The sequence below is a fragment of the Lepisosteus platostomus genome, chromosome 5 (assembly GCF_059453375.1).
Source record: "Lepisosteus platostomus isolate fLepPlt1 chromosome 5, fLepPlt1.hap1, whole genome shotgun sequence".
Taxonomy (NCBI): Eukaryota; Metazoa; Chordata; class Actinopteri; order Semionotiformes; family Lepisosteidae; genus Lepisosteus; species Lepisosteus platostomus.
In genome coordinates this window covers 825,855-837,199 of record NC_142615.1, presented here as the reverse complement: position 1 = coordinate 837,199, position 11,345 = coordinate 825,855, and the positions used below count along the sequence as shown (strand labels likewise).

General features: G+C 53.1%; 1 protein-coding gene across 7 annotated transcripts in view; it reads right to left on the bottom strand.

Annotated features, from left to right (window-relative positions):
• Positions 1–8,137: 8,137 nt before the first annotated feature.
• LOC148662323 (uncharacterized) overlaps positions 8,138–11,345 on the bottom strand; it is a 30,457-nt gene continuing 27,249 nt past the window's right edge. For 3 of the 7 annotated variants that reach the window (XM_088631908.1, XM_088631907.1, XM_088631906.1), the window contains exons 10-11: positions 9,499–9,621; positions 8,138–9,430 (exon numbers count right to left, since the gene is read on the bottom strand). In XM_088631908.1, the coding sequence (XP_088488034.1) occupies positions 9,357–9,430; positions 9,499–9,621 (197 nt within the window). In that variant the 3' untranslated portion in view covers positions 8,138–9,356. The remainder of the gene's footprint in view (positions 9,431–9,498; positions 9,622–11,345) is intronic. The other 4 variants (XR_015936691.1, XR_015936692.1, XR_015936693.1 and 1 more) reach the window with 4 other exon arrangements.

The following is an 11,345-nucleotide window of genomic DNA, read 5'->3' as shown; positions in this document are numbered from 1 at the left end:
ATTCTACCTGCTCCTGCCTGCCTGCCTCTCCTAGCCCTGCCTACCTTCTCTACTCCACTCCTATCTGACCCCCCTCTGCTCCTTCTCTTACTCTCTCCTCCTCAGCCCAGGCCACCTCCTGCCTCCCCTGACCCTCCTCTCTATCCTACCTACCCTAACCCCCCCATCTGACCCTCTCTCCTACCCCCCTCCTATCTGACCCCCCTGTGGCCTGGGCTCCTCTCTGCTCCTTCTCTTACTCTCTCCTCCTCAGCCCAGGCCACCTCCTGCCTCACCTGACCCTGCCTGCCCCTCCCAGCTCTACCTACCCCCCTGTCTCCCCTAACCTACCCCACCCCCCTGCTATTCTACCCTACCTGGTCCTGCCTACCCCACCCACCTCCTGCTGCCTGTACCTGCCTACCCCTATCTACCCCCTCTACCTAACCCCCTGCCTGCACCTCCCAGCCCTGCCTGTCCTCTCTCAGCTGACCTGCCCCCACCTGCTAGCTGGGCCTGTCTACCCCACCCTCCTCCTACCTGCACTACCTGGCCCTGCCTGTCCTACCTACCCCACCCTCTCAACCTGACTGTCCCACCCTCCTGCCTAGCCCTGTCTACCCCTCCTGTCTACCCAGCCCACATACTTACCTTGGATACTCACCTGGGTGATACTTACCAGGGACCAGCCAGGATTTGAACCCACAACCTTGCGGTCATGAGCCCAGCACCGTCTTCACTCCTCCGTCTGCTGCCCGGAGCGGAGAGGGATTCGGTCTGTCTCTTATCCCTCCGTTTCAGCCCTGAACTGGGAAGAAGACCAAGAGCCCACAGGAGCCCCACACCTACAAAGACACGCTGTGGCTCAGGGGAAGAGCTCTGGACTTCTGCCTGGAGGTTGTGGGTTCAAATCCTGGAAGAACCTGGAGCTTTTGTTAATTTAATTCTTGTGGACAGTAACACACTGATAAATAAAGACACAAGGGCTGTGGGCTTTTACTTCTCACTGCTGGGGAGGATCACACTGCAAATTCACCTCAGCTCTCAGCCAGGACTTGAACCCACAACCTTGTGCTCAGGAACTCAGCACCATCTCCACTCCTCCACTGGCTCCTGTCCTGAAGGAGAGCTTATTCGGTCTGTCTTTTATCCCTCAGTCTCGAACCCTGAGCTGGGAAAGCCAAGAGCACACAGGAGCCCCAGACTCACAGAGACACTGTGGCTCAGTGGAAGAGCTCTGGGCTTCTAACACAGAGGCTGTGGGATCAAAACCTGTAGAAAAGAAGATGCTTGGTTTTCATTTAATTTGCACAAATAGTCACATAATTACACTTTTATTTTTTTTGATTTTTTAGGAACAACTGAGCCCCAACACAGGGGAGCCTGTAAGACATCCAGCAAGATTAATCCTGAGACCCAAAACAAGCTCCAGCCCTTGTTTAACAGTCTGATTTTTATATGGGATCATCCCCAACGAGGCCCAGGAGAACAACCTGCAGCCTATAATCACCTGCCTAATTGGTGGAAGACGATTGGTGGGGAGACAGTTAAAAGGCAGGAGGGGAGGCCTTCAGTCTGGTGCTGCTGTGGACAGAGAGCAGTTGTGCTGAGCAGAGCAGGAGGGAAGAGCTGCAGAGCTGAGCTGTGTCGGGGGAGGAGGTCTGACTTGTCTTCACAGAGGCCTGGGGAAGCCGACTGCACGTCTAGCTACAGTTGGGAGAAGAACTAGAGGTTTGTCTTGTGGTTTCTGGAACGCTTCATCTCAAACTGTGAATAAAGAGCCCTGTTTCCTTACCTTGTGGCTGTGAGTGTCTGTCCTGAGAGCTGTCCAGCTGTGCCTCAGCTGCAGTAGGAGGATGGGGACTGTTAACTGCACAGTGGGTCAGGACAGGTCCCTCGTCCCCTCTCAGCTGAAAAAGATGAAAAACTACTGGGTTTAGCTTCTGTGTGAGAGACTCCCCTGGCCAGGAGCTGAGAGCAGTCATGAGGATCAGCTGTTACTTGTTCCCTCATTCTCCCAGAGTGAATCCCATCAGAGGGTCACCAGCCCCCCTCCCCTGCAGCGCCCTGAACACCAGGACCACTGAGCAGTAGGCCTACAAACTGTCCCAGAACGGTTTCTGTGTTGGAGCCGAGAGCTCTTTTCTATCTCTGCTCCTCCAACAGCACTAACGCCCTCTGTCACTGCCTGCTTTTCAAATGTCTTCTGACCAATCATCTTTGTCCCAGGGGTCAGGTGACTGAATGGAGCAGGTCCTTGTGGGTGATGCAGTTCTCCCAGCCCTCGGCATGAGCTCTACTCCACCCCCCTCATTATACACACTGGCTACAGCCTAGAATTAACAGCTGCATCAGTAACCCAGGGGAGGCAGCCTGTTGGCCACCATTCCCTCATGGCCTGCTGGGAACTGTAGTGCAGCCTGGAGGGGATCACTCTGCTGGAGAATCAAGGTGGGGGAAGAGGCAGATGTTTAGCCTCTCACCTCCCTCCATCTCTGAGCCAGACGCCTCTTGCTGCAGCGATTGCAAACAGAAGCTGTGACTTTAATAAGGGTGCCCCTTTCCTTTCTGTCTGAGCCTGCAGCATGGGGGTTTGGGTACAGTGACAGGAGAGAACACCGGCCCCCTGCCTCTGAGAATCATGAGATGTGGTGTGGCCAGCCCCTGAGTTAATATTCACCACCTCCCCATAGTGACTTTATTCACAGCTCCATCAGCTCTGCTCTTGACTTGATTGTTTTCAAAAGAGGTCAGATCAGAGGCAGTGAGGGTGCTGTACCACAACACCAAGTAAAGGTCTGTGTGTAAATATGACAGCAGAGGACAGGTGAGTAGTTAAAGACACAGGTCTGCAAACTACAAGTCCAGGGCTCAGAGCGCAGGAGCAGGGTAGAGCATTACTACAGCATGTGAGAGCAGAGGACACATTTGAGTAATACTGCAGTACACATGAGAGGGCAACACCAGTCAGACTAGCAAAGCACTACAGGTGAGAAATCAAAACCCCCATACAGAAGTCAGCACACAAATAAAAGCATCACAACACTACAAGCACAGGCAGGTGACAGGGTTGAGTAATACACTAACCCACAGCTACGGACGCAGCCCACCACCGTAAGCAGTAGAACACTATAGTGTGAGATACACAGGTGAGAGTTCAGTATGAGAGATGGAGGTACTATAGTACAACATGAAGCTAAGACATTAAACAATTCTGATCACAACAGTACATACAAGAGCTCAGAGCACAGACTTGAATATTACAGCACAATAGTACAGTGGAAAGCTTAGCACACAGGGCTGAGTATTACAGCAGTACAAGAGCAGAGTTCAGTACTTGTTTCAGCATTAAAGCTCAGTACAGGTGGGAGTTCAGGCTGTAGCTCAAAGTACTATAAAAACACAGAAGCAGAGTACAAAAGCAATCTGACAACTCCAACAATACAGGGGAGGGTCATTATGTCCGAGTACCACTGGTGTACAGGAGCAGAGTTCAGTAGAAGTTTTAAAATATAAACTCGGTACAAGTGAGTTCAATACACAGCTCTCAGTAAGACAACAGTACATATGAGTTCAGGACAGATTTGAGTACTACAGTACCATGTACAGGTAAGAGCTTAGCACACAGGCCCGAGTATTGCAATAGTACATGTAAGAGGTCAGACCACAGGCTTGAATATTACAGCACAATACAGGGGAAAGATTAACACACAGGGCTGAGTATTACAACAGTACAGGAGCAGAATTCAGTATATACACTGCAAAAATAAAGCTTAGTACAGGCGAGAGGTCAAGACAGAACAGAGTGTTACAGCTGTACAGAGAGTTCAATATACAATCTGACAACTTCAACAATACAGGTTAGGGTCACTACACACACTTGAGTATTACAGCTGTACAGCAGCAGAGTTTAGTACACAGTACAAGTGAGTTCAGTACACAGTACAAGTGAGTTCAGTACACAGCTCTCAATGTTACAACAGTACAGGAACACAGATCAGTATACAGGTCTGAGAATCACAACAGTACAGGAACAGTTCAGTACATAAGTTTAAACAACTGAAGCTCAGTACAGCACACAAGACAGTAACAGCAGTACAAGCGAGACTTCAGGAAACCGGTAAAGTCATTACACACATTTCAGTATTACAACAGTACATGTGAGTTCAGGAAACAGAGCCAAGTACTACAGTACAATGTACAGCTATGAGCTTAGCACACAGTTCTGATTATTACAATATAAAAGTATATTGTATATATAATACACAAGTATAGTACACAAGAGCTCAGAACACAGACTTCAATATTACAGCAAAATACAGGGGAAAGCTTAGTACACAGGTCTGAGTTACAACAGGACAGGAGCAGAGTTCAGTATACAGGTCTGAGAACACCAACAGTACATGTGAGGGTCATTACACAGGTCTGAGTTACAACAGTAGAGGTCAGAGTTCAGTACACCTTTCAGAATCAGAGCTCAGTACAGCTGATTAGTTCAGCACACGTGACAGTCAGTATTACAGGAGAACTTCAACACTATTTTTACATTTCCAGGTTATACTGAATCGTTGATGATGAGTGTGTTTCAAACGACAATGAACTACCACCTGTACAACCTCCACTTCACAACACAACAGAGATGAAGTTTCAATGTACTGTCTGAGCAACACCATATCACCATCACGGTCTGCAGTTCAGAACGAGGCAACAAAACATCAGAGACGTGAAAGCAGCCCTCTTACACTGTAAACATGCTCTTGACCAAGAGATGTTGCTACTATACTCATGTTAAATATTTTCATGAAACCAATACAGCAACATTTGTTAGATTCCTTAAATATTGTGGAAAAGAGCAGTAAATTTGATGGAAGATCACACATAAAAGAGACATTCCTGCAGGTCTTATATTTCTGGAGGACATGCTGTGTCACAGGCTGTGTTTGTGATCTGATCGAGTGCAGGTGAACAGAATTCAACAGCTCGATTTCAAGACTGTTCTACCCACAAACACTACTTACGTGTCAGCTCAGCACACAGATGTTGAACAGTTCTGGGGTGAAATGTGCTGCACAACCTGTGCTTGCTGGATGGGACTTGTGGAGGAGACCCACATCAGTGCCCGTGTTTATGACCCGTCTCCTTCCTGGCTGATCCCTTGGAGAAGGAGACCGTGCTCTCTCACAACAGAGGAGCGGACCAGCAGAAAGTCAAACACGCGACAGTGAGGCTTCGATTGAAATACAGACGCCAGTTCAAAAAGACCAGAAAGGATTAAGGTTGGTAGGAGAGCCCATTTCATGTGTGTGTACAGCAGCTAGGGAGCAGGAAGGATGTGGCCAACATACAGCACGTTCACAAAGGTACATTTAATATGAAATTTGTACAATACTGTAAGTTTATTTTGTTAGCGAGATTTAATAACCAGTCTAAGCAAGTTGAGAGAGATCAGCACAGTTTTACACACAGGTTTATCACAGGATTTAGAATTGGGCTGGATTACAGGTGAGAGCTCAGCACACTGGTGTGACACTGGGTATTAACATTCAGCACAGGAGAGTTTAGTACACAGATTTGAGTGTTAAATCACAGGACAGGGAACGGCGCATAGTACTGGTTTGTCATTGAGTAGTAAAGTTCAGTACAGCGGAGTTCAGTACACAGGTCTGAATATTAAAATACACTACAGTCGAGGGTTCAGAACACTGGTTTGTCATTGAGTAGTAAAGTTCAGCACAGCACACCCATCAGTCGTTAATTAAAGTGGAGAATTCAGCACACAGAACTGTCATTATTACAGAGCAGTACAGTTGAGAATTCGGCACACAGATGTGTCATGGAGTATTATAGTACAGTGTACAGAGTCCACCACACAGGTATGAGTATTACAACTGTCCATATTAGAGTTCGTCAAACAGGTGTGTCAAAAAGTATTGAAGCTCAATACAGCCGAGAGTTCAGTACACAAATTTGAGTACTACAACACTACAGGCAACAGTTCAGCACTCAGGTTCAAACACTAAAACAATACAGTTCAGCACACAGGTGTGTCAGAGTATTAAAGCTCAGTGTAGGAGAGAGTTCAGTACACAGGTGTGAGAATTCAAGTTCACTACAGGCGAGTTCAGTCCAGCTGTGAGTATTACAGTACACTACAAGGGTTCAGAATACTGGCTTGTCATTGAGTATTAAAACTCAGTACAGTTGAGAGTACAGCACACAGGTGTGTCTTGGAGTATTATAGTACAGCGTACAGAGTTCAATACACAGGTCTGAGTGTTACAACTGTCCATATTAGAGTTCTTCACACAGGTGTGTCAGTGTCATCATTGCAGCTCAATACAGGTGATAATTCAGCACACTGATCTGTCCCTGATTATTAAAGCGCAGTACAGTTGAAGAATCAGTACACAGGTGTGTCTGAGTATTAAACTACAGTACAGGTGAGAGCTGAGCACACAGGGTTGAGTACTGAAGCAGAATAAAGGTTTTAGTTCAGCACACAGGTGTGTTGTTGAGTATTAAAGCTCAGTACAGGCATGAGTTCAGCTCACTGGTCTGAATATTACAACTGTACACAGGTTCAAGTACTAAAGCACAGTACAGGTGAGCATTTAGCACACAGTGTGTCACCGAGTGCCAGTGTTAAGGTACAGCCTTCATGAGACGTCAGCACACTATTGTCAACACTACACTGTCCACAATACACCTCTATAATAAAACATCAGAACAGTAACTGAAGTACCTGTCTCTGGGGTACAAGAGCTGTGTCCCCCTCTGGAATCGAACCCTGAACTCTGCAACCCACCGGTCCTAATCCCAGCTCAGCACTGCGAAGCTGCTGTTTCACAGACCACATGCAGCTGGACTGAGAGAAAGAGACGAGCAGAGAGACGCCACAGAGGAAGAAATACAGACAGCAGAGAGCTTCTCACCTCCCTCCCAACTCCCTGTCCACACCTGTCTTCCCACTGTCAGCCTCTGGACATCCTGGAAAACTGGGGAAAAGAACACAGGAGAGATCATACAACCCACATCCCAACTAATCCATACCTGTCTTCCCACTGTCAGCTTCTGGACATCCTGGGAAAACGAGAGACTGGAGAGAGCATCTAACCTCCATCACAACTCCCTGTCCACACCCGTCTTCCCACTGTCAGCCTCTGGACATCCTAGAAAACTGGGGAAAAGAATACAGGAAAGATCATTCAACCTACATCCCAACTAATCCATACCTCTCTTCCCACTGTCAGCCTCCGGTCATCCTGAAAAACTAGGGAAACGAGACTGGAGAGAGCATCTAACCTCCATCACAACTCCCATCTTCCCACTGTCAGCCTCTGGACATCCTGGAAAATTTGGGAAAAGAATACAGGAGAGATCATACAACCCACAGCCCAACTAATCCACACCTGTCTTCTCACCATCAGCCTCTGGATAGTCATGAACATCTGGGAAAAGATGGCAGGGGAACCCAGCCTGTACCCCTACCTGTCAGTGTGACCCCTGTGGCTGGTGCTGCATGAGCTCAGAGAGCAGGAGGCTCTGCTGTCGGCTGTACAGCTCACGAGTCTGAGGGCAGCAGTCCGGCTCGGTCCTGCTCCTCCGAGTCCGAGCACAGCACTCCCTCTGCTCCCCAGACTGATGCGGCGTCGTGCCCTCGAGAGAGACCCCCAGCCGAGAGGAACGAGCACATCGCCCCCCGGCACAGAGGAGCTGTGTGGATTCGATCACAGCGGTTAACCACACCGCGCTGTGAAACGGAGAGTTTGCAAGTCGGGCTCTGTTATCACTACAATCACTCCAATCAGCCCAGTGATGGCCGACACGGACCTCGGTCCTCAGCCTGCGGGCTCTTGGGGTCCCGGGCTGTCTCCCACAAGCCTGACGAGGGCTCCGTGCGTCGATGAGGAGTAAAGGGACTGATCTCCGCCTGCGTCAGGACTGCTGTTGCTGCTGGAGTGTCCCCAGTGGAGAAACTCGTCGCAGACGCCTCGTTTCCATCGTGCTTCAGCTGTGATCAGACTGAACTCTCTGGGAAGAGCAGGCTGGCGGACCCCGGTTCAGACCGGTCCGTCAGGAACACGGACTGAGATCCGTGTCAGGTCCTGGAGAAGACGCTATGCGATGCGGTGAGAGCTGGAGAAGACAGGAGGCGTGGTGCAAGGGAACACACAGGGGTTTAATAGTGCACACAATAATAGTGACAGTGAACCGGGAAGACAGAACGGCATCCAAATCCGAGCAGGTCAAAACACAGTCCGAGAGTCCTCCTCCTCCTCCTCCTCCTCCCACTTCTGTGCAGTTCCTCCTCTTCCTCCTCCTCTCACTTCCTGTGCAGTTCCTCCTCTTCCTCCTCCTCTCAGTTCCTGTGCAGTTCCTCCTCGGGCCTGAAAGCAGAACCTGAGGCGGACGGCACCAGCCCAACACGGATCACTTCTCCTGTGAGAAGCACACAGGAGAGTCACTGCTGTCCTCTCTCCAGGAGCAGGACTGGACACGCTGACCGACTGACCCCTCCAGGAGCAGGACTGGACACGCTGATTGACCCCTCCAGGAGCAGGACTGGACAGCCCTGCTGCAGAAACACACTGACCCCTCCAGGACCAGGACTGGACAGCCCTGCTGCAGACACAGGCAGGGGGCAGGAAGTGGAGCTGGACTGCGGCCCCTCAGGCAGGAGGCAGGAAGTGGAGCTGGACTGCGGCCCCTCAGGCAGGAGGCAGGAAGTGGAGCTGGACTGCGGCCCCTCAGGCAGGGGGCAGGAAGTGGAGCTGGACTGCGGCCCCTCAGGCAGGAGGCAGGAAGTGGAGCTGGTCTGCGGCCCCTCAGGCAGGAGGCAGGAAGTGGAGCTGGACTGCGGCCCCTCAGGCAGGAGGCAGGAAGCGGAGCTGGACTGCGGCCCCTCAGGCAGGAAGTGGAGCTGGTCTGCAGCCCCTCAGGCAGGAAGTGAGAGCGGGCTGGGGCAGGCTGGGAAGCCCGGGACTTTCCACCGGCCCGCAGGGTGATGGGATTGGGAACACAGCCAGGAGGGGGGGTCTGGGGGTGGTCCTCCACTCTGTCAGAGACTCCCGACACCCCCAGCGGCCAGAGAGCTCGGGGGACTCCTCTCGGGACAGGGGGGGCGTGCGTGGGGGGGGGGACGGCGGACGAGATCACAGACAGGGGGGCGAGACGAGATCGACTGCAGCTTTATTTGAGGGGGGACAGGGAGCAACTGGGGTGGGGACAGGGAGCGGGCCGGGGTGGGGACAGTAAGTAGGGAGCAGGCCGGGGGGGTGGGATCACGCCCTCAGGAACGCGACAGAGACACCCGACAGAAGCGTCTCTCGGGCCGGGTCACGGTCACGACCCCCAGCCTGGCGCTCCGGGTGATGTCATCACCACGCGCCCAGGGCCGCGGGCCTCAGCCGCCCCTTCAGGACCGCCGCTATCCGGGCCGCGACCCGGCCGCCTGCGGAGACAGAGGCGGGTCAGGACCGGTCAGGACCGGCCGGGCCGCGGTCCGCAGTGAAGACCCACCTGTCTGCTTGCTGCTCCGGCCCCAGCGGGACGCGGCTCCGGCCAGCGACAGGACCAGGCCCAGCGACAGAGCCCACAGCGCCGTGGCGACCAGCCTCCAGTCCGGTGGGGCCGTCGGGGGCTCTGGGGGGACAGGGGGGTCAGCTCAGCCCACTGGACACACTCACACACTCACCCTGGACAGGACACCAGCCCCTCAGAGGACACACTCACACACCCTGGACAGGACACCAGCCCCTCACAGGACACACACACACTCCCTGGACAGGACACCAGCCCCTCACAGGACACACACACACACTCACACTCCCTGGACAGGACACCAGCCCCTCACAGGACACACACACACTCCCTGGACAGGACACCAGCCCCTCACAGGACACACACACACACTCACACACCCTGGACAGGACACCAGCCCCTCACAGGACACACACACACCCCCTGGACAGGACACCAGCCCCTCACAGGACACACACACACCCCCTGGACAGGACACCAGCCCCTCACAGGACACACACACACCCCCTGGACAGGACACCAGCCCCTCACAGGACACACACACACCCCCTGGACAGGACACCAGCCCCTCACAGGACACACACACACACTCACACACCCTGGACAGGACACCAGCCCCTCACAGGACACACACACACACTCACACACCCTGGACAGGACACCAGCCCCTCACAGGACACACACACCCTGGACAGGACACCAGCCCCTCACAGGACACACACACACCCCCTGGACAGGACACCAGCCCCTCACAGGACACACACACACTCACTCACACACCCTGGACAGGACACCAGCCCCTCACAGGACACACACACACTCACTCACACACCCTGGACAGGACACCAGCCCCTCACAGGACACACACACATACACTCACACTCCCTGGACAGGACACCAGCCCCTCACAGGACACACACACACACTCACACACCCTGGACAGGACACCAGCCCCTCACAGGACACACACACACACACACCCTGGACAGGACACCAGCCCCTCACTGGACACACACACACACACACCCTGGACAGGACACCAGCCCCTCACAGGACACACACACACTCCCTGGACAGGACACCAGCCCCTCACAGGACACACACACACACTCACACACCCTGGACAGGACACCAGCCCCTCACAGGACACACACACACCCCCTGGACAGGACACCAGCCCCTCACAGGACACACACACACCCCCTGGACAGGACACCAGCCCCTCACAGGACACACACACACCCCCTGGACAGGACACCAGCCCCTCACAGGACACACACACACCCCCTGGACAGGACACCAGCCCCTCACAGGACACACACACACACTCACACACCCTGGACAGGACACCAGCCCCTCACAGGACACACACACCCTGGACAGGACACCAGCCCCTCACAGGACACACACACACCCCCTGGACAGGACACCAGCCCCTCACAGGACACACACACACTCACTCACACACCCTGGACAGGACACCAGCCCCTCACAGGACACACACACACTCACTCACACACCCTGGACAGGACACCAGCCCCTCACAGGACACACACACATACACTCACACTCCCTGGACAGGACACCAGCCCCTCACAGGACACACACACATACACTCACACTCCCTGGACAGGACACCAGCCCCTCACAGGACACACACACACACTCACACACCCTGGACAGGACACCAGCCCCTCACAGGACACACACACACACACACCCTGGACAGGACACCAGCCCCTCACTGGACACACACACACACACACCCTGGACAGGACACCAGCCCCTCACTGGACACACACACACACACACACACACACACACAC